Source organism: Fringilla coelebs, assembly GCF_963513975.1.
Source record: "Fringilla coelebs genome assembly, chromosome: 16".
Classification (NCBI taxonomy): Eukaryota; Metazoa; Chordata; class Aves; order Passeriformes; family Fringillidae; genus Fringilla; species Fringilla coelebs.
In genome coordinates this window covers 3,511,601-3,535,567 of record NC_140042.1, presented here as the reverse complement: position 1 = coordinate 3,535,567, position 23,967 = coordinate 3,511,601, and the positions used below count along the sequence as shown (strand labels likewise).

The 23,967-nt window shown below is 43.1% G+C and overlaps 1 protein-coding gene across 2 annotated transcripts in view; it reads left to right on the top strand.

Annotated features, from left to right (window-relative positions):
- Positions 1–447: 447 nt before the first annotated feature.
- FOXK1 (forkhead box K1) overlaps positions 448–23,967 on the top strand; it is a 56,171-nt gene continuing 32,651 nt past the window's right edge. For both annotated transcript variants that reach the window (XR_014616570.1, XM_084216878.1), the window contains exon 1: positions 448–831. Coding sequence is in view for 1 of the 2 variants with exons in the window: in XM_084216878.1 (XP_084073004.1) it covers positions 449–831 (383 nt within the window). In the remaining variant the exon portion in view is untranslated. The remainder of the gene's footprint in view (positions 832–23,967) is intronic.

The following is a 23,967-nucleotide window of genomic DNA, read 5'->3' as shown; positions in this document are numbered from 1 at the left end:
TGCCATGAATCCTTAGAGAGGCAGCATGAGGCCGCTGAAGCGAGCCCATGTCAGTGAGCAGAACCGTGCCGCGGCACGGACCTGCCCCTGCCCGCAGAAAGCCCGGAGCCCAGAGATCTGCAGCAGGGGCAGCCCGGCGGCTCGGGGGTGTTTGTGCGGCGCCGGGGCCGGCTCGGAGCGGTTAAACCGCCGGGGCCGCCGCGCCGGGGCCGCTCCCTCACACCTGCCCGTGCTGCGCTGCCCGCCCTGGCCCGCAGGCGGCGCCGCGCGCCCGCCGTTGCCGCCCCCGCCCCGCGCCCCGGACCGCGGCGGGGCGGCCGCGCCCGGCGGAGCTGCCGGGGGAGGCGGCGGCCGGCGCGGCTCCCGCCCCGCCCCGCGTCCCCGCCATCCCCGCCCCGCCGGCCCCGCCCCGGAGGCCGGCACGCTGGCTCGCTCGCTGCCGGGGAACATGGCCGAAGTCGGGGAGGACAGTAGCGGGGCGCGGGCTCTGCTGGCGCTGCGCTCGGCGCCCTGCAGCCCCGCCGCCGCGCCCCCTCCCGGGCCGCCGCCCCCGGCCGCGCCGCCCGCCGCCTGCACCGGGCCGGTGCTGGCGCGGCTGCAGGGCCGAGAGTTCGAGTTCCTCATGCGGCAGCCGGCCGTCACCATAGGCCGCAACTCTTCGCAGGGCTCGGTGGACGTCAACATGGGGCACTCCAGCTTCATCTCGCGGCGGCACCTGCAGCTCAGCTTCCAGGAGCCGCACTTCTACCTGCGCTGCCTCGGCAAGAACGGCGTCTTCGTGGACGGCGCCTTCCAGCGCCGCGGCGGCCCGGCCCTGCAGCTCCCGCCGCAGTGAGTGCCGGGGCCGGGGGCGGCGGGGCCCGGCCCGTTCCGCAGGGCAGGAACGGCCCCAGCGGGCGGAGAGGGACCCGCTGTCCCGGGGAGGGGACGTGGGGCCGGGCGGAGCAGGAGCTCCTTCGAGGAGGGGACGGTGATGGGTCCCTCGCCCCACGGAGCAGGCGATGAGCTGCCCGTGTCCCGTGCAGGGGATGTGTGTCTGCCAGGAGAAGGGGCTGAGGTGATGGTGAAGGGCCACAGCTGATGAAGGAAACAGGGGTCAAGGGTCCCCCTGCCCACCAGGGGTCTCAGGGGATGGTGAGGGTCTGCCTCTGAATAAGGTGGAGGGCTTGAGCTAGCATCCTCCTGCTCACAGAGAGCCTTAGGGGACAGGGAAGCTGCCCTCACTTGAAGCTGGTTACAGGGGGTGAGGAACACTCACCTGGTGGAGGGCTTGAGGTGCTGTTGAGGGACATCTGCCTGATGAGGTTCTGAGCATCAACACGGGATGTGCTCACCTTCCCAGCCTTGCTGCTGTCCGTGGCTGAGAAAGAGGAGGATATTCATTGGGACTGGGGCTGCTCCCTCTGAGAGAGCCATGTCTAAGGGAAAAGTGTGAAGAAGTGTAAGCCCCTTGCTGCAGGGTGTCCCCCATGGTCATCATCCTTCATGCTTGCCTGCAGACAGACTCATGTTCAACTGGTGGCTCTTAAGGTTTTCAAAAAGAGAAGAAGGAAGGACTCTCAGTGGGCTAAAACTTGCTACACCCAAGGCTTGTCTTCCTTGGAAGAGATCTAGTGGAAAAAGTTGGAAACCACTTTGCCAGAATTGCTTACTTAAGGGTTGGCAAGTTAGGTGTTGTTCTTGGTGTCTCTCTGGAGCAGCAGAAGAAAAGGAGTCAGGCCAGGCTGGGAGTGATGCTGCTCACCAGGACAGCAGGTGCCCAAGGGTGACTTTGCTTCCTTATGGAAGGGGTTTTCTGTGCCACCAGGGTCTGTGCTCTGTTAATTCTCTTGCAGCAAGAAGAACAAGGTTGATGTTATTCTATTTCTTCCTCTGAAAACATTGTTTATAGTTGCTGAGCACTGTCCAGTGACTGCAGTGCTTCACCCCAGGGCAGCAGCGTGATAGTAGTTGGTGATGTAATTCCTGTGTGCATCTCCTCAGGTTGTTCCAGACTGGCTGTGCCTAATGCCATTCCTGAGTGCACTGTAAAGGCAGGAGATTGGGGGCTTGTTGTTGGTATCAAACATCTGTTTTCATCTGTCACGTTTTGGCTTAGGTACTGTTTACCTCCAGCACCAGGGTCCTGGAGTTATCCCTCTCTCGCCAGCCTGTCGCTCAGGGGAGGGTTTTTTAATTACTCATTTCCTCTGCAGGCTGCTTCATTTTGTACTTAGTAATTTACTTATAGCTCCCTAGCTGCTCACTCTCTGAGGCGTTTTGGTTTCTAACGTGTTTCATTTTCTAAAAGAGATGTCCTTTAGTGGCTGGTTAATTAATCTGGCTTTGTAAAACAAGACCACCCGAAGCCCTGGGCACTTCTGTTGTCGTTCCCTCTGGCTCTGGTATCTGTGCAAGCTCTCTGCTCCCTGTCATTCTGTTTCTTCACTTGGTTAATCATAAGCATTGTGACAGAAAACTATGTCAAACAGCAACCTCGTAGCTTATTTCTTTCCCCTTTGCTCCTGACTCCTGGAGTGGGAATGGCAACTTTCCTTCTGCGTTGCTTTAAAGGGAGGAGTTTAATGTACACTTCTGAACTCTACACAATAAGGCATCTTCATAGCTTGGCTGCTGGTTGAGCTACATAAATAAACTTGGTGCTCCTCCCTTTCTGACTTCCAGAGTAGGAAAATGTTTTGCATCAATCTAAAGGAATTTGCCCCCTTGCTTCTATCAGGTAAACAACTCCTCACTGGCCAGTCAAGGGTTTGTAACTCAGACCAGGAAAAGAAAATCTTGTTGAAGCTTGGTGTACAGAGTCTTGATTGAGACTTGAAACTGTCTGCTGTTATCTCATTATCTCCACTCTTGAAAAATCAGGCAATTCTCTCCCAGTCACCCTCTCCACACATACACACACAAAAATCTCTCCCCAGTAAACAAAAAGTGCCATTTCTTTCCTGTAGAGAAGCCTCTGTGCTTACTGCCAGCTAATGTTGTCAGAAGGAGGACAAAGTGAGGACGGGTTGTAAGTACACAGGTTTTACACAATGTTTTCTGCATATTATGGTAACACTCCTGCTGTGTTTGATACAGCCACACCTTTTCCGTGTACCAGCAGAATGTACAGTTTATGTTCAATTTCAGGAATTAGTTACCATTCCATCCAATGTTTTAGAGGGAGGTCATTGTGATGTGGGGAGCTCTTACTGGCAATATTCTAAAAACCAGTTGTTTGAGTGGTTGTCCTCCCTTTTCCCCCCACACCTGTAAAGAATGGCAGAAATGTGTAAAGTGCTGTTTTCTTTGGACCACTGCAGTCACTGCTGCTGTTACTTTACAAGCAGAGGAAATGCTTGTGCATCATGAGATCATGAATGGAAGCAGAGGGTTCCAGGAAAAAGTGTCTTTCAGTTGTAATTCATACTATTCGTCAAAAAATAGATGATGAGCTCATAAATTCTGTTTTCTGAGGTTCCTTCTCACTTTACTATTTCTGTGTAGAACTTCTCTTTTCTAAGTTTTCTAAGTTTAGAAGAAATTCCTGAAATGTATGGAGGATCTTGTCAAGGAGAGTTTGGAAGGGAGGAAAGAGGGGGAGTTTGAGACCTCTCTTGAAGGCTGTACTTACCTCCTGTCTCAACAGCCCTACTCAAAATCAAGGGCTTTTGAAAAGCTGTGTATCACTTCCTCCATCAACGTGGTGTGTGTGGATTCTCTGCTGTAACCAGGATTTTACTGCTGGGCAGGAGTATCATATTCCACAGCTGTGCTGTTATGGGAGGTTGTATTTCACAGATGTGATGACATAACTATGCACTATAATTAAACAATAATAACCAACAAAGAGGACATTTCCTAGAGGTTAATGACAGTTAGGAACAAAGTGGGTGAAAGAGTGGAGGGCCTATGGTACAGCTGAAGATCCTTAATCAGTTTAATTAATAAGTGCCACACTACAGCAGACATTACAAATATAAATCAAGATGAAATGATGGAAGTACTTACATCAAAAATAAGTGCTTCAAATCAAATTAAGGATTTGCTGGAAACTGTTTTTATAGCTTGTGATATTTCTTTAGCTGTGCTGGTGGGAGCTGGAAATCTGTAGATAAATATCTGGGTATTTTTCTGTAAGAAAGACAGGAACTCAAAACTACCAGGAGAATATGCACTAGGTTTTAAAAACTCTTGATACCAGCAGAAGTGTAAGATAGAGCAGGAACCATTAAGTGCAGTATTTTTTCCTGTTGAAGACAGTAATTTCTTCATATTTATGGTGTAATCAGGTGTTTACAGGATCAGGTTAATGATGAATTATTAACTTTTTCTTTGTTTTCTTCAAAATTGACTCAGTTTTAAAAATAATTGGCAACAATAAGTTAGACACTTCAGTAACTAAAATAAGCATTTGTTTAGTTATTTATTTATTTTGTCCTCCAGAAGGAACTGTAGCAGTTGAAAGTTTAACTTGCTAACCTGAATTTTAAGTAGCTATGAGTCAGGTCTTCAGATGCTCCTAAATACAAAAGTTCTATTGACTAAACCTGCAAGTGTTGCTTGAGCATAGCCTGATAATAGCACTTGAGCTTTTTGAGCTGTGAGCTCAATAGATTGGAAAATGATGCTTGTCTGGGAATGTTTCATGGGATATTTGCTTATTGCTGCTGTGACCATTTAGAATTTTTGCAGTAGCATAATTAATGGAACCTGAAGTTGGTGTTTTCCAGTGTAAATGAGTTCTTTCAGTATGAGGTTTCTAAGCATAAAAACAAGTTTTTAAACCTGTAGTTCTTTTAACATTTAGGAAATAAATGGAGGAGCTTTTTTAGCTTGAGAATAAATTCAAGGGAAGTAAATATATGGATGTAGGAAATCAAATTAAAATAGAGAGTTAAAATAAAAACATTATGTATATAAGCCCCATTATAAATTGAAAACTTACCATGCATGTCAAGTTTTATTAAGAGCATGCTGCTTTATTTATAATGGGATTTTTCTAGGTGCTCAATAAACTTGACAAAAATAAATAGTCCAATACTCTGACCACACACCAAGATGCTGATCCTGCAGAATTTTATGTGTGCATTAATCTTTCCATGTTGTGAGTACACAAGTTCCCTTTGGTGTTTGGGTAGTGGGGGTGTCTCAGCAACCAGAAAACGAAGAATTAGATCGAATTTCTAAGGAACGTGGCTGTACAGTCTGATAGCCAGAAACTCCAGGCACTAATTCAAGTTTAAAAACTGTCATATTCTAGGGAAATGGAGATGTGCACAATGCACTGCAGTGTTTTGGGGACCTCACCAACCACTCGAACTCCATTCTTGTGGTTGGAGCAATGCCATCACGGTGGGTACGAGGGAGGGTGTCCTTACAGCTGGGGGCAGCTGCACACCCTGTGTACACACCAAGGAAATGCTTTGACCGCAGAACCACGACTGCAGAACTAGTTGTTTCTGAAATGCTGCATATGTATGTTGTCTCTGGTAACTCCTCAGAGTTTTGCTTTTTAAATATTGCATTATCTGCATTTGCAACAATTTTCCTTTTTTTGTTCTTTGTTTGAAATATGTTGTTTGCTGTGCTACAGCTTGTGGATGGTGGTTTTACTCTTGCTAGAAGTCCTTTAAAGATTTGCTTTCTTAGTGCTTCATCTTGTATTTTTCATGCTCTTACTTAATTTCAAAGACTGTCTTTGAGAACAGGTTTTTTTGTTGCACAGCAAGATGCGATAAAGGATTACCTGATTTTAATTATGGAATTCATGTCAAGTAATAATTTTTGGCTAAGCAGCTCAATTTGTCATGAGTTATATTAAACGTTTAAGGGAAAGTTTCTCTCATGTGAAACTGCTGCTCAATTTGTTGATTCAAAAATAGCTGTGCTGTAAGTCAGGTTGTGAATATAAACTAAGGTTATGCAAAACTCAGTGTATGTCCTTATGGATTCTTTTAAACCAGGCTTGGTTCAGCTTAGCTGATGTGTTGATTATGAAAAGATTAATCTAATGAGAACATGCCACACTTGTCTTGTACAGTTTTGTGTGGAGTCTCAGCTATAAAGTCATAAATGTGGATTCGAGTTGTGCTGGTGTAACTTCTTTGTGCTAGCAAACTCTTAATCATGGCATGTATCCTTAGGTGACTGTGGATTCCTTCCTGTGAGTACTGTTTTGTTTTCATATCAATCTAGAGGATGAATGAGTGTGAAAGTTTTTGCTTTTCTGAAAATGGGGAATAAAAATGATAGAATCTGTAGTAATTCATATCCTAGTTATTTTGGTCCCAGCTGTGTGAGCATACTCACGGTAGAGCATCTGTCCTGGTAACAAATCAAAATAATGCTGTTTGCTTTGTTTTTTACCCTCCCTCTCCAGAAGGCATGATAGGCAGCCTTGCACTGAATAATTGAGGGCATAAATGACAAGCGGATTATTGTGCCTGTTGTCTTTGTGAGCAAGCTCCCAGTAACTGCTCCACTGGCCATTTGGCATCAGAGCTGTTCTGTGGGACACCAAATTCTCTCTCTTGGTGTTGCAGTTGCCTGGAGGAGTAGATGTGGCAACAGGATGTTGGTAGAGAACAGGGAACTACTTGAATTTGCCACTTATGCCATGCAAATAAAGGCTTATTGCTGGCCCAGGTGTGGTAATTAGTGTCTGTTATTGAGAGAAGTTTGTGCAGGGATGTCAGAGAGCAGAGCCAGCGAGGGTTTGGGGGCTCTGTGACAGCCTGGGGTGACAAAGGGGACACAGGCTGGTGAGGTGCTTGTTAATCCACTCAGAGATCTGACAGTTCCCTCCAGCTGGCTTTCCTATTCTGGGGGAATCTCTGCTAGCACTCAGTTCCATATCAGCTCCTCTGGCATGTGGTGATGTACTGAGTTCCTTCTAGCTCAGTGTCTGAGCAGTGGCTGGGTGTTCTGCCACCAGAGCCAAGGGGCTCTGTAACCAGAAATGCTTCACAGACCAAGCTTCACCACCCTGCTGGTTGTATGTGGATGAGACAGCTTTCCTTTCCAGTCCAAGTGGAATTGTGGTTAAAAAAAGAAAAATCATGTGCTTTTGAGTTGGTGATGTTAATGAAAAGGGAGAAAATTTCTCATTTGCTTTTAGTACAGATTCTTTCCTTTCCTTTTCCTTAATAGCTGTCCAGAGCACAGAGGCTTCTCTCACATGTTGCCATGCCCAACACCAGCCTTGTTTCATCCTCTTTGGTTCAGTCCTTGTACATCCAGGAGTTTCCTGAGGTTGAAAGACTCATGACTGTAAAGATATCCACTGTAAAGAAAGAATATCCACAGGGTATTGGGTGGTGAAGGTCTTTGTTCTCTTACAGTTGAATATGCTTTGCAGCAAATGCCTAAGTCCCCTGAGATTGTGCAGTGTTTTCTGACAGGTAAACTTAGGTTAAAATGTTGGTTTATGCATCTGAAATGGCTGATGGGCCCTGATGTAACTGACTACAAGACTGAAATCAGGGAAAATGTGGAGGTGTCATTTTTGCAGTGATTTTTTTTTTCTTTGACAAATTTGCAAGATGAAAAAGCTGAAGCATTTTTTTCTGTCTCCTGAATGTGGGCTATGGAAAGACATCTTGATGTACTTCCAGACGTGGTTAATCGACTAATTGTGAATACAAATTATTGTCTGGTCTTAATGCATTCACTTCAGTCAATAATTCAGTATTAATCACTGAACTGTTTTTTCAAGTATTTATAAGTCTCCCTATTTCAGTTGACTGCAGATTCCTCATAAAAGCAGATTGATGAGATGCTTATAGAGCAGATGAATTTCTCCCTTAAGTAAATGTGAGTGAAAATTTCCATCCAATTGTACATTCTTTGTTTTCATAGTAAAAATACAATTTTACTAATGTCTATTCACTCTTGTACACAAATGTTTTTTTGCTGGTAATTCACATCTTTGGTTTCTTCAGAACAGCTCCGTAAATGCATGTGTGCATTCCTTCTGCATGGCACTTAATTTTTATGAAATACATATTTTATTGGACAGTAAAACATTTAAGTATCTTAATGGCCTAATTAATACTCTGTATCCACTTCTGTCATGTGTATTTTGCTCTTCGTTATCCTTCTGCTCCTTTTTTCATGTCCTCGTGCATTTTTTATCATAAAAATTTCAAGCAGTCTTGAGAGAGCAGTCTATTACAAGGCTGTTCTTTGAATATTCAGCAACTCTAAGATTTGATTGATAGTCTCTTCCCTCCCATCCTGTCTATTTTTAGTAACTTAAAAGCGAGTTTAATTTCTTGGGTTGTCCTTTGTTGTGCTTGTGCAATTTACTTTGGTGGTTTTCCTACCTCCTTTAAATGTACCAGATATGTAATTTTCATGTTCTTTGAGGACATCTTGACAGTTGGGGAGAAATAATGTAGAAGTTAATTAGGAGCTCTGCCTTAGCTGAAGGAGCAAAGATGGACAGTCTTTGTCTGGTTCTGTTAACATATGCTGTGTGATTAGGATAGGAGAAGTGGAAGGAAACTTTAAGCACATTGTTACCACTTATTATCCTGCCCCAGGAATCTTCTAGCATAAGAGCCTGTTTTCATGTGCGAGTACAATCCACTCCAGCTTTTAGGACAGAATGAGGAGACAAAAAGCCTTGCAGAGGTGGTGTAAGCACTGTGGAAAAGGACGTCCCTCCCCCTCTCTCTGAAATACAACCTTGGAGCTGTACCCCTTTTTTCTGCTTCGTGCCACTTCAAGGAGAGCCTTGGGAAATCTTCCCACACAAACTGTTTTAATCTTCCATCTCCCTTTAGGCCACATACAGAAGTCACCAACAGTTTGTCTAAGCAGGACTGGACTCCCTGCAGAGCCAGTTTGTGCACTTGCTGAAGGAATTGTTCTTGAGCAACTTCAGGCCTTTCCTCTCTTGAGGGCATAAGAACTCTGGACTCTTACACACTCGGAATCCTGATTGTGTGGGAGGAGAAAAGGACTAGAAACAGAAAGCAAATTTTGTCTCTACCTGATGGGTAGGCCAAAAATGATTTTGGTTTTCGTATTCAGTTTGAGGCGTAGCCCAAGCCAGTAAGGGTAGGCTCTTGGTATGGGAGATGTTCCAGCTGCTATTTATTTATTGATCTCGTTCCTTTTTTTAATTGTCTCATGGCTGCTATAACGTGGTGCTGGTGGCTGCCTGCCCACCATGTGTAAAGGGTGTTGGCTGTCAGCAAGCCTGGCAGTTGGGTGGCTTTGCCTCCTTCTGCCTTGTTCATTCAGCTGGATAATGACTATAGCTCTTCTTTTCCCATCTCTTCCTCAGACACTGTCTAATGAGACAAGATAATGAAACTGTTTTAGTCCTGGGAAGACCTGCAAAGGAAGTCAAAGGCTGGCACATGCTTTGCTGCTAATGCCTTAATGGAATATTAAGGCAAGCACTGAAGTTCCCTTCAGGCATAGGAATTCTTAGGAGAAAATTCCTGATGGCTAGTGGTTCAGTAAAAGAATTGCTGTAATTTTTTGTTTGTATATTGTGTAAACAAGACATATGCAGACTGGCTGTTGAAAATAGGCACAATTGAGTAGTTTAGACTTGCACATCGTGTGTTTACAATTGTGTAAAAATCACTGCAAACAGCCACAGGATGAAGTTGGGAAACAAGTTTGTTTTGGTGGATATTGATTCTGAATGTGAGTTCTCTTGTCACCATGTGGGTGCATCCTCTTCTCCAAGAGACTACAGTTTCTTCTCAATTTCTTCCTGCTTTGTTCTCTATTGCAAGAATGAGAATTCCTATTAAAATCCTGTAGCAGAAAATGGCCAGGATTCTGTTCCCCAAAAAGCTGATACTGCAAACTGTGAAGTTCATAGAAATCTTCCATGTAAGGTACATCCACTGAAGTAAAATGTTTCCCTAATTCTGTATATTCTCCTGAAGCAAAGGAAAGGGAGCATTAAACTATGCCATTAATATGACAAGATAACTCTCCAAAATTCTTGTAGTTTAAAAATAATGAAACCACTGGGGTGACAACTTCCACATGTGCTGTGTTTTGCAAGAGTTATTGTCACTTCAGTTGGTTAAACTCTTTTCAAGGACTAAACCTCTCAGCACAGTTGTATATACTGGCAGGATTTAAAATACCTTAGAAATCTGGTGATTGTTTTTATTGTTTGCAATCTTAACCACGTCCTGCTAGGTGGTCTTTCACAAGCCAATTCAGTACATCATCATCATCTGAATCATAGTAAAATTATTCTCTTTTTTAGTAGGAAGGAAGGTTGTGCCTGGGATTCTCTTTTATCCCTTGTTTTAAATGTCAGTATTTGGAAGGATGCAGGTGGATGTCACTTTGTAGACACTTGTGTAAGAGACTGTTGCCCCAAATGTTTATTTGGCTCTGAGTCTAGAAGTTGTCAGCTTTTAAAACATTTAAACTACCCTCAGAGCTGTTTTAAAACAGTAATCCTGGCTTCCTCTACTGGGTATTGAATGGATTGTGAAATGTCTTCAGAGGGAGTGGAACGGACTTATGTGAACATTTTGCAAAGTTTTAACTCCATCTGGGTAGTTTTTTATAACATACATAAATAGTACATTAGCTTTTCCAAATCACTTTCTAAATGAACTGAACCAGCCTCAAAGGAAAATACATCACAGTCATGCTCTGCGTGTTAGAGCCCTGTTAGAGAGCCTGATTGAATTCAAAGGTTAGCACCATCCCACACACAGGCTTTTTCTGGCATATACATGTGGAAATTAGGAGTTTCTTTCCTGAGCTTTACTGAGGTGATTTTGTTTTGCACAGCCTTTTCTTAATGTGTTTATAGGTAATTCCCTGGCTTTGGTAGGGTGAGTCTGCTAAATGACTTGTGTGAGACCTTTCAAGGTATTGGGCTGGCTACTTGATAGCAAACCCTACTATGATGAATGGCCCATTAGAAGAAAGTTGATGGCGTTGTAAATGAGATTTTACATGAGAATCAAACTGCTCTAGTGTATCCAGCAAAGATGCTGAAACAAGTGCCTCTCTCTGGAAAGGTTATTAGGAGATTTTATGAACTGCCATTTTAAAACAGTTAGTTTCCCCTTATTCTCCAGGGTACAAAGACTCCCCAAGAGTCTGGATGCTTGTAGTAATAAGGAAGGGTCTTCTCAAGGAAGTGGGAGTTAGGATGAAAATGGGGGTAGAATTGAAGTTGGCCAGACTTGTGTGGTGAAAGGGGCAGGATCTGCAGCCAGCTGAAAGTTCCATGGCAGTTAAGGAAAGATCTTAAATTCTTGGTATTGAGTGAGGTATGGAAATGAATAACCAGCGCTTCTTGTAGAGGCCAACTGTGGCCCTGCAGTTAGTTCCATACTGTCAGTACATATTTAATTCTTGGTGTACTGTTTAATTTCTTATTGAAAACAGAACTCTGTGTAGAAGCTGGTATAGGGAAGTTCCTCTGAACGTGGGTGCAGATGGGGCTTTTTTTTGGCACTGAGGTAGGTGTTAATTGTGGTTTATGATTGAGGGGGAAACATAGTTGAGTGTTTCTGCCAAGATGAGCAAAGAAGGAAAATAGTTAATATTGACCTTTTTCATTTTAACCAAGATCAGTGGGACCAGCAGAGGCTTGGAAAGCCTCTCAGAAGGGCTCTTGAATTTCACAGAAGCAGGGAAGGAATGAGAGGTGGTGGCAGAGTCTGAGTCACTTCTTGTGGTCTCTGCTGCGGTAGAATGGAAGCCAGACTTAGGCTCTTATCTTAAGGTTTATCTTGGAGCAGGGAAAAATTGAGTGTGAATGGGGGCTAGGCAGCCTTTTCTGGTTCAATGCACCAGAAAATGGGTACATGTGTGTGTATTCCAGAGCTGGTGTTGAGTGTTTCTGTGACTTCTCTGGAAAGCAATGTCAGATTCACTGCCTGGTGCTGCCAGAGTAGCCATGGTCCAGGAGTTTTGAAGCAGCCAGGGGCTACGTGTTGTCATTGGGATTGGGAGCTGTGGTTTGGCAGTGCTCCCTTAGGACTGGGGAAGGTGGGAAATGAGAAATCCTACAGGAGGGTGAGACACGTCAGACCTCTGAGCCCTTGCAAGGGCTGAGCAAAACGTGTTCCTGATCCAAGTATGTGCAGTGTCTGCCATTTCAGCCTTACAGTGTAGAATTTGATGTCTGAGGAAGGATCAGTGCAGGATGAGGTGGCCAGAGCAGAACCCAGAATTAAATGTCATCCTGCATTGTTTCATAAGAGTTGCCTTTCATTGTGCACTTGAATTTACTTAGTGGGACAGCAAGTTACCATGGGGGTGGATGGACTAACCTTGTTTATCAGTGTACTATATTTTTCCAATACCAGAAAACCTAGGCTGCTGTCAAGCACACGCTTGAAGTATATTTATCTCCATGGAGTGCTTTTCTCTTTAAAACTTCTGTTCCACTCCACAGTTCTGCCAATTTGATCTGTACTTCAGCTTTCTTTAATGGCTCTTATCTGGTAGGGTTGGGATTTAGTTTTGCTTTGGCATTTTTTCTTTGAAACATCACGTTGGGATCTAAAATGAAGCTGCTTTAGAACTGAACACTCGAATATGATATTTGTTTTTGCCCGTGTTGTTAGAGTGACAACCATATAAACAAAGCTCTGTGTCCTCTGAATAAGCCCCAAACTTTTGGGAATGAAGAGTCCTCCAGGGCTTTGTGGAGATGCTGCCTTAAGACACATCTTAGCTCTTAGTCAGAGTAGGAGTGACAAGTGTGATGTTGACTCTTCCAAGATTGACACTGGCTGAACAGGACTGAAATCCCCACTTTCTTGCAGCCTATTTTACAAGGCTAGAGGCCAGTAATGACTGGAAGTTCTTCAGAAGTGTTTGAAGTGTAGAGCTACTTATTCTGTCACCCAGTCTAAACAGCTACCCAGCCCCATGATAAATGTGGTTAAAATCCCTGGGGAGATCCTGAGTCCCAAATACACGTTTACAACATGAGCAAGGTGGGCTGCACTTGTAGAGAGAAACAATTGATCCTGCTGCCCCTGTGTTGATGTTTGTGACTCTAGCATGTGCGGTAAGCAGGAGAGGAGTTAATTTTAGCTTGATTAGCAACACAGAAGGGAATCAAGATGACTGTTGTAAATCGCAGTGGGATGAGATCAATGAGGGTAGTTTATTTCCATGCATCTGAGTGGGTGTTCTAAGCAATTTAATTTTTCTTTTTTGTTTGTTTTTAAGAGAACCAAGAATGTTAATGCATTTAGTCCTTGAAATCCTTCCCGTGGCTGCAGTCCTGGATACTTTAATGTTGTTGCATGGTCATTGCTTTAAATGAGCACCAGGTGCTTGTGTGCTGTTCCCCAGCAGCTCTTTGTTTCTCTGCTCTCTGTTACCTGGCTCAGCAGCAAGTGGCGAGTGATTTTCAGTACTGCACTCTCCGTTTTTCTCCTACTCACCTTTGTTTATATTCTAGAGCATGTTCCCAACTGTTTATGATTAAACATTGCTCAAACAGCCAGGGTAAGATTTATTGACACAAAGGAGGCTGGGAAGAGGGAGTGGCTGGCTGGTCATCTGTGTCTACTTGCAGCTGATAGTGATGTTATTGACGTTGGCCACGTGTCTGTGCAATGGCCGTGGTGTGTCCCAGAGGCTGCTGTCCAAAATCACTGGCAAGGGACTGATCCCTGGCAGCACAGCCTTTTTTTCTGTGTGTGACACAGTAAAAGCTTGAGCAAGGCAGTTTGTGTAGGGGATGCACTCCTTTCTCTTCAGCTTCGCCTTCTGGAAACATCCCATGGCTCTTGAGGAGATCTCTATTTTTCTCTTGGTGGGGAGGCTTGAGGCTTGCTGATCTCCACAGAGAGAAACCAGCATTTGAAACATGCTAAAGGGGTTGTGACCTACAGGAGTTTTTAAGTGGTGATCCTTTTAAAAAAGACATCTTGAAAAACAGTGCTGTTATATGGAATGCAAGGAAGTTCAAAATGGAAGACTATTTAGGAAAATAAATTAAAAAATAGAGTTAAAAAGAGCCTGAGTTCATTTAAAAAATTCTTATTTGGAACTAAAGCAATTTGTATCCTGGCTCCTCTTAGCTAGATACAAACCAGATAACTATTTAGCTTTTGGAGTGTCTATATGTAGCATGTTAAGTTTTGGTTATTTATTTTCAAGTCACAGATACTGATAATTTTCAAGTTTCAGGAAAAAAAATAAGACATAATATTGACAATATACTAAAAAATCAACAGATTGATCAGCCTAACATGGAAAGGGATTTTGCACTTCTAAGATTTGATGATACAAATGAGGTACACGCACGTGTTGCACGTAATTTACGTTTTCTCTGAAGAGCAAATATTTCTTGGCTGGTACAGAAATGGTTAAGATAGGATCTAGACCTCCACAGGTTGGAATACCTGATTAGAGCAGCCATGGTACACAGGCTGTTGTGTGTTATATAGAGTCTCTTAACTCTCCTTATTTTTATGTATACAACCACACACACAACAAAATAACATAATAGGCTTGCTGTGTGTTACAGATGGTATCAGGCATCTGCAGTGCTGATAGTGAAACTTTCTGGTGCAGGCAGCCAACTTCATTTAAATAAAAGCCTCGTCTGCTCTTTGTGCCAGCCCACTTCTTCGGTGGCAAACTTTCATATCAGGTTTTTGATGTCAGGCCACTCGTTCTGACACATAAAAGACCTCCCTGTTCCCAAGCTTCAAAATAAACAGTAGCTTTATGGTTAATTTTAGCCTTTAAGGACATTTTACTAAATGTTCTCTGCAGGTCTGTTAACACCCCTGGGAATGCAACTGCAGGGCTTTTCAGCACTGAAAAGCTGAAAGGCAGAATAAATGAGAGAGTGGAATTGTCTGGCAGTGTGGTGCTGGGTGAAGATGTGGTTTGCCATATGACACACAGAAAAAAATTCACTGTAACTTAACTGTGCTCAGAGACATGAAGTTGTTTATAGTAAGGACTAGACAGCAGAACAGAGCAGCTTCTGTAATGCTGTAGTGGAAGTGGGGCCAGAATTCACCCTGGGGAGCCTTTAATAAAAATAATCAAACAAAACCCCTACCCAATATTGATCAAAAGGTAGATGTCATTGATGCAGATTAATTTATTTTGATCTAAAAGCGCCTCTGATTTTTGTGGGTGTAGGCAAGACCAAGGCTCCTACATTTAGCACCTTGGCAGACTTGAGGTAGATCTTCACTGGCTGTACTCCATGAAATCTGCCCTACGTGCTGCTGACCTGCAGTGTGCTGGTGTGCAGAGGAATAGGAGCACTTGGGAAGGGAGCAGGAATTTGTGTTCTGATAGCCAGCACTGTGCCCAGTGCTCCTGGTTTGGAATGAATGGCATATTTTGAAGCTGACTCCAATGTTTTGAAATGTGAAGCTGAGGGAGGTACAATTACAGCACCACCTCTTTGTTTCTCTCTGCCCAGTGGATGGGCACCCACTAACAACCATGTCGTGTTGTCATCAGTATTTAAGAGGTGACTTTTGTGGAGGGCTTCAACAGAGACCCTTCACCTTAATGGTGTTTGTTATAAAAGCCTACTAATTATATTCTTTTGATTGTACCACGGCTTGGTTTCTGATATCATCTTGCTTATCATTTGTCCGGAAATAATTGTTGAGATTTTTCTGGATGAATTTTAATATAAGTTTTAGTAGTTGAGGCTTTTTTATGTTTTACAAAGGTAAGTGAATTAATCACTAGTCAGGTGTGGATTGAGTTTGTACATAACTGGTGATAGTGATGGTATTTTGAGAATATCCTTCAGCTTTTTTTGCAGACAATAAGGTGAATGAACAGCCACTTAAGGCTGGCTTATAGTTGCTGCTGAAAAACTTTCAGAAATATCGTTTTTGAAAATGCACATTCCTGACCATTTGCACTTTGATGCCTCTCTGGAGAAGATTGGAGCAACTTCTAGTCAGGCTTATTTTTGCATTGGGCTGAGCAGGATTATTATAAGATGCATCCTGCCAAGCTGGGGATAGTAGAATATGGAGAAGACCTGTCGATAATGTTAATTCTTCAGGCAGGGTGGCAACTTCAGAGGGAGCCTCCTGCTATTCCTGCTGGCTCTCCATTAGCAGATTGAAACACCCTTCTCAGCAGTTCTGGCAGTTTCTCCCCTGCTCTTCTGTGAGCTGCTATTTTGATACTCCATGAATTTATTCCCTGACCTTGTTGCAGCATTTCATTACACTGAAAAAGTAGCACCTATAATATCTTACCTGGTTTGCTCTTTTTATTTGCCTTTTCTGTGCTGTTTTACTCAAAGTGGAGAATCTGAAAGTGAAGCTGCGCTTGATGTCTCAAATAATTTTCAAAGAGTGAAATCAGAACATTAATAAAGAGATGTAAGGAATGTAAAATAAAGACATATATACAAAAATGCAGCTCTTGATTCTTCACTGCTAATTCTCCAGTGTGAAGCAGCCTTCAATGTTCTCACTTGAATGAAAAATTAACTCAATTTATCCATTAGCTCTCTGACAGCAATTAAAAGGATTGCTAAGAAAGATAAGAAATTGTGGGAAAGATGTGTAGAATAAAATGACTGTTGAATCTTCACAGCATGTTATCTACAGAACAAACCCTCCTGAAGGTTTTACTTTTAGCATCCATTTGTTGGAGCCTAAAACCAAAATGCTCTGTGTGCTTTTAAAGAAGATAATATATGAACCAAACCAGCATTTTGTAGTTCTTTGGGTTGGGCTTCTGGGATCTCTTTTCCTTTTTAGCCTTTCTTATCAGCCTGGGGGTGTTTATGCTCCTTCCCCCCCCCCCACCTGCCTGGCTGAGTTTCACTCGCTGCCTTTTGCTGGGATGGGCAGTGGCAGTGCGTCTCTCAGTGCTGTGAGGGGATGTCTGCAGGGACTGAGGGATCACAGATATTTTCTGTGTACATCCATGTGCCTGCTGCTGGCAGGGAGAGGAATCCCAGAAGTCTGGCCAAACTTTGCTGTGAACTTTGCTGTCTTCAAAAGGAGTTTGCTAAAATACCTTCTTGAAAATCTGCCTCTATGTGGAAGTGTTTCTCAATTTGTTTGAACCTTGATGAAATGGCATAGAGGGAAGCCCTGTGCAACTGTGCTCAATAGAAACATTCATTACAGCTAATTTACTTGGTGCTTTTAAGAGATGTAACTATTCATAAGTTGTGGTTTTGCCTGATGCTGCTGGTAGCATTTGTTTTAAGTAGATACACTTGCCTGCACACGCTCTTTGCCCATCTGAAATCTTGTCTAGCTGTGTTGGATACCTTGTTTTAAGCTTGGTGATCTACAGTGTTAGGTAAATCCCAGTGTAACCTGGGTGCCTTCTCATTAAGGAAAAAAGCCCTTTATTGTGCATACAGTTCCAGCTGAACAGTGACAAGGAGCATAAAGAAAAGGTCTTGTCTGTGATCAAGAAATGGCAATTCTGAATTTTCCTGAAGCATTATCCTTGTTCAGCCATCTTACTGCACTTGCTTTCTCAAGGCTGTTCAGTTAATAAGCTCAAGAAGCACAAAGGTACTGAACAGCATTGATTTTGCAGCATGCAGAGCCTGTGTATCCCATCTGAGATAAACACAAACCCACTCCTGCTCCTGCAGACGGGCCCTGCCAGTTGCCATGGGAGGATTGCCATGGGTACACAGCCGCAGGAGGCTCCTGTTGGAATGCAGAAAACATTTTTGGTCTTTGTTTTGTCCCCTTGTACACAGCTGAGTGACTTGGGATTTGAAATAATTAGGCTGAATTTTTTTTAAATGGTGACTTCTCTGATTCAGGAAGTTTTGCAAATTTCCAGCCTGAGAGTATCAGCATGTGGCTGATGTGATTTGCCTGATAAAGACCAGAGCTTTTCTCAAAATGAATGAAGTGCAGTTTGTTTTCTGAAAGGAGAATGCAGTCTTTGGATCATGTGATGTTAAATCTGAGTCTGTGGTTACGTGCTCTGTCTTTTTTATAGTCCATGACAAACCTGCAACATTTTTGCTGGTACCTTCTTCTCTCCTTTCTCTGCTTGATATTTTTCTCCTCCACCTTCTCTGTGCTGGTGATGCCATCTGGAAGGCAAGCTAAGGGATCTGATCTGCCTGGCAACTTAGTGCCACCAAAAAGGAGATGTATAATTACCTGGTGTGCCTTGCTGTGCAGAGGTTTGGGTGATACTGTTGGCATGAGGGTGGGACTGAGAGGAAATGGCAGAAGAGAAGGAATGGTGGTGGAGTGAAGGAAATGCCTCTTACAGCAGAGAATCAGGTTTAGGTTGTGTTAAAATAAATCTACATGAGATTGAGTGACAGAATTGATATCTGTTTGGGGAGGTTATTTTTAAGGCAGATGAAGCCAGTGAGCCATCCATGTGAGACACAGAATTTTACCCAGTTTCCCGTTACTCATCCCAGCAAGTCCAGGAAAGATTAGGATTTCCAGCTAACTCAGATGTATTTTAGGGGAAGGACAGAAAATCCTTCCAGTAATCTGGAATTTACAGGGTAGTCAACAAAAAATTCCACTTAATTGGATATGAGGAGTTCCTGATGACTTCAGTGTGAGTTTGCCTTTACTAAAACTGGATTAACATTATTCCTAGGACAGGAACAATACCTAAGGTAATGCCAGGGATCCCACAACACTGATGTTCAGCTACTTGTGCATCTGGTGGAACATGGCAAGGGTAATAGTTGCTGGAACTTTTTCTGGAAGAAGTTTCCTACAGAAGAAAATTTAAATTCATGAAGTAGGAGTAAGACCACTGTCTTTTGAATTGAACTAATTATTTCAAACATGAGCTCACTCACATATGCACACAGGCAGTTCTGGTTCAGTCTTGGCTGACAGATGAACTCCTTTGTGTATCTGCAGTGTTAAGCATGACAGCATATATTAAATACAGTGAGTGTGCTACAAAGCATGCAAGGCAAGTGATTTGCGAGCTCAGGGTAACTCTGAGGTTAGGAACCAGTCCTCCAGATCTCAACTCATGTGGTGACTTACAGATTAATTATGACCAAACCTTACAATGGGTTGCTCTGTCATTGGAGCAGTGGGGGAGATCACTGTGCTCCTTTATTTGCAGATGATCTCAGTGCTTTTTGAATCTAGTTTTCTGTCAGTTATGTTACAAAGAGTAACAGTGATTTTTCTAGCTTTTCCTCTCACTGAACAATAGTGGATAATACCAGAGGCATTTTTGCAGGCAGCTCTGCAGTTTATTTCCTTATCCTGCTGCTGTTTGGCCAAATGTGTGTCTTGCTTTTCTTCAGATTGAGTTGATTCATTACAGGAAGAACAAAAGTGGGTTCTGGACTTCACCATTTACTTGCAGACCCTTTGCTTATCTCTTCATGTATACAAGTGATTTTACCAGCCATGAGGTATTTCTCTGTGTGTTTGATAAAGGTCTTTATGGGTATGATTTCTGTGCTTAAACTGCTCAGAGCAGTAGAGCAGTTGAAAGGGAAATAGCAAATGCTGAAACCCCTTTCATTTTAGGCTGCAGTAATCTCCAAAATGAACCAAGCAAAGCAAGCACTCCTAAAACTGTGGCAGTTACACTACCTGTGTCCCATAGCCTATAGAGAGGTGTAAGGAAAAGCATTAATAGTGACTCTTAAATTACCATTGTTAAAGGCACATGCTTGTGATGTGTATTTAGACTAAAAGGAATAAAATGTATCTATCTTCTTTCCTCCAGACCTCTCTGTAGCCTCGGTGCAATTAACTTCTTTGTTTGGTGGAGATAGCACTACCCAAGTGGATGATATAACTGGCTTCTTACTGGTATTGCTTACTAAGTGCTGTTAGAGGAAAAATTGTAGGGTAGGGAGTGGAACAGGAAATGTTGGATGATTTTATTATTATTATTATTATTTTATTGCAAGGGAGGGGTGAATAGCACCTAATCTCCAGTGACAGCTCAGACAGCTTTCAGAGCTTGTTGTATGGTTTTATGACAATTGTTCAAACTAATACTCATTTTAATTCACTTGTGATTGAAAGGTGGTTTTTGTACTTGTGCATTTGCCCACCTTGCTGCTTCAGACTGCTTAATCCCAGCAACATAATCATTTTGAGCAAAATACTTGTGTTGATTATTCCCGTTGGGATGTAAGAGTTGAGTTTATTTTTGTGAAGGTAGAGAACATTGATTTGGTTATTTTACTTCCTGAAATGGGAGACATCCTTCTCAGTATTTTGCAGTTGAAGTGATTTGGTTTGTACTGGGTGATGCAGTGAGGCTTTGTGCTGTAGAAAAGCTGAAATTCTGACAAGCATTGCTGTCCCTGAGCAGAGTGCAGCATCACAAAGCAACAAGTCTTGGTCAATAAATACTCCCAGCTCAGCTGTTGCAGAGGTCACAGCAATTCTCAGAGCCTTGTTTTTGAAGAAATTAGAGTCTCAGGTAGTAATTCTTATCTCAGTCTGCTTATCTCTCTGTGGGCAAACCTTCAGGGCTTAGATATATGTTTAGTTAAGTGAAGCAAACTGTTATCTTTTTCTAACCAAATTTAGTTTCATTTTTGATGCACAGGTGCTTAAACTTTCCCAGTGAGTCTTTTATGTTGTCCAAGGCACGTCCTTTCACACTGCTTCAAAGGGTTTTGTGAATAGGGAGTGGATTTAGGATTTTCATAGATGCAGGCTTGTGGCTCTTTGCTTAGCTGGTTCCAGAAGATGAAGAAAAATGGGTTACAGGAGGTAATTGGGCACTTTTCTGTAATGGCTGCTCTGTACAGCACCTGCACATTGATTGTAGCCTGAAATGTTGGTATTTATGGTACACATTAACTGAAAGGATGACAAGTGTCCATCTTGCCCTCTACAGAATTATGTCAGGTATCTTGAAATAGCTGTTAAGGGTAATAGCCTGACCATGAGATGACTGACAGCAAATTCTCACTTGTACTGAGAAACCCAAGATGATTTTGGAATTTTGTGCATGGAAATAGTGTACTGTATTCTTTGGGGTGAGCTATGTGTTATTGGCACAAAACTAATGATTTTCAGAGAAATTACAGGGAACAAAGAAGCAGCTGTTTCATGGGGGTTGTTTGGGATTTTTTCTCTTTTATGAGGGTTTTTGTGGGCACTCTTGGTCAAAATTTAGCCAGTAATGGCATAGTTCTGTATCATCATGATGTGTGCTGTGATTAGAGCTCTGGCTGGCCATTTTTGCTGAATCCAAGGTATTTACTGATTGTAGAGAGAGCTGCTCCATCCTCAAAAGTTGGACTACTGTCCCCTCACATCACAGAATTGTTTAGGTTGGAAAGAACCTTTGAGATCATTGAGTCCGACCATTCTCCCAGCACGGCCAATGGCACCACTGAACCATGTCCCCAAGTGCCACTTCCATAGGTCTTTTCATTCCTCCATGTCCCCAGGTGCCACATTCACTCATCTTTTAAATCCCTTGGGGACACTGATTCTGCCACTGCCTTGGGCAGCCTGTTCCAGAGCTTGATAACCCTTTAAATATAAACCTCCCTTGGCACAAGGTTTTGAGGCTGTTTCTTCTTGTCCTGTTGATTGTTACTTGGGAGCAGAGCCTGACTCCCCCCGGCTGTCCCCTCCTGTCAGGGAGCTGTGCCGAGCCACAAGGTCCCCCCTGAGCCCCCTTTTCTCCAGGCTGAGCCCCTTCCCAGCTCCCTCAGCTGCTCCTCATGGGCTTGTGCTGCTCCAGACCCTTCCCCAGCTCTGGACACACTCCAGCCCCTCGCTGTCCTCCCTGAATTGAGGTCCAGAGCTGGACACAGAGTTTGAGCTGTGGCCTCACCTCCCAGTGGACAATCCCTGCCCTGGTCCTGCTGGTCACACCAATGCTGATACAAAATCAGGGTGATGGAGGGAAAGCTTGAGATACTGAGTGTCAGCAGGGTGGTTACAGTATCTCCATGTTTAAAAAGAAAAGGGCTGTTGCAGACAGTCATGCTTAAGCAGGTTTTGGAAACCTGGGGCCTGTGGTACCGTCTGATTCAAATTGTAAAAAGTGATATTTTTAACAGAGCACCTCCTACAATGTTTCTCGCTCAACCTGCACCTCAGCACTGAACCACAGATGCTCCTGGTGCAGTTATACCCCCAACATTCAGGAATAACAGGATTTCATAAATTATGGAGAGATAAAGTAGACAAAGATGGTACCAACTTGCTGATTACAACACATGTGTAGTAGTTCCAGCTTACTTTTCTGGTTATTCCTTTTGCATGATGAACTGGAATGATGTTTATATATAACATAACATACTACATTATGTTTATATATATATATATTACAATATAAATATCATTCCAAGTTTTATATACGCATGTTATATGTATATTTTATATATATGTTTCACCTTGGCTTTCTCATGATTTGTCTTCTTTTGTCATTGTGCTTTTCCTCAGTGTGAATGTAAAAGCATAAATCCAGCACAGTTTCCTGCCTCCTTTTAAAATCTTTAAATAGCCTTTTCTTGCTGTCATGCAGCAGACCTTAGCAGAAGTCATTTGGTGCTAACAGAACTCAGGGTGCTTCAACAAAGAAAGTGACTGTAATAGCTTCTGTTGAACCTGGTACTATGTTTTGGCAAATGCATCTCCGTTCTCTTTGCATCTGTGAGTAAAAGGTGCTTTGAGGAGGAGGAAAATGTCTGCTTTTTACAGAGCCATGCAGGGGCTGCAGTCATTTTGTTGGGTTTTTCCCCCCAACCATCTTTCCTGAAGTCTGCTGTAGGGTGACAGTTTATGTAAAGTCTAGTGTTTCCTAGCACTTTATTTTCAGACTTTATGTAGATGAAATGCTTGTGGTCACTGTCACTGGTTCACCACATGAAGGATGCCTAATAGCATGAGAGCTGTGCCATCAGTGGGAGGAGCTCACCCAGGAAACTTTTGGAAAAATCTGTCTTGTGTAAAACAAGCAAACAAAAGTCTAGCAACATCTTTTATGTGACTGTAACCATGTGTGGAATGTGCACTCCTTCTCTTCCCCTTGGTCTCCAGTGTATATATAGCATGCATTCAGCCACTTGCTGTGGATTCTGTGCACTCCAGCAGGCAGCATGGAGCCAGCAAGCCATTTTCTGTGACTCTCTCCTGCCTGTAGTCTAACACAAGAATTGTTTCTGTGCAGTTTGTGGAGGTTGAGGAGGCTGTTTGTGTGTTTTTAGCTTTAACACAAATGAAAAAAAAAAAGAAAAAAGCTTTCTATTCTCACTGCCTTGCAAGGCATCCTAGAGAAACTGGAACCCTTTCCCACAAGGAACTGATGAATGTGCCATACTGTAAATGTGATTTCAGTCCATGTGATTTCTGTGGCCAGGGATTGATTGCAGCACATACCTGTCTGTAGCAGATTATTGAGTAAACTCAGCAGATCTGTAACTGAGGCAGGCTCTTCCTGCCCATAACAAGACCAAAGATTTTGCAGACCATTAATTCATCCATCTAATCAGCTGGAAACTTCAGAGGTGCGTGGAAGAATTGTCTCTTGGGTACCCTTGGAAATACCAGTTAACTTCATTATGCTTTTTATGTTGAGTCTAATCTGTGCTTTCAGATTGATCTTTTTCTCATAATGAAAATGTTAAGCAGGAGTAAAAGTTGTTACTGCATCTTTGATAGGAATCATGCAACATGGATCAAGCAGTATAACTCAGTTTAAATAACCTGAAATATATACAGTAATCTTAAGGAATGCATGCTCAGTTCTGCTTGGGTTATCTGTCTTGTCCTGCTTATCTTCTGTAGAAGTGTAGTTCTCAAAGGTTTAAGTCCTGCACTAATGTGCCTCACTCCCAAATAGGACTACCTGATATAATTTAAGTTTATCCTCTTGGTGGGAAAGAGGGTAATTAAGGGAACAATAGAAAAGCTTATTAAAACTGCATTCAGGTTCAATGGAGTGAAAAGTGAGCTTCCTGTGACAAGATGCTCCCAAAATCATGTTCTTCTGATTTCTCACCTACACGGTTCCCCAGCATTAGGCTGTGTGGATTTGAAGCAGTGGCTTGGGCTGTGC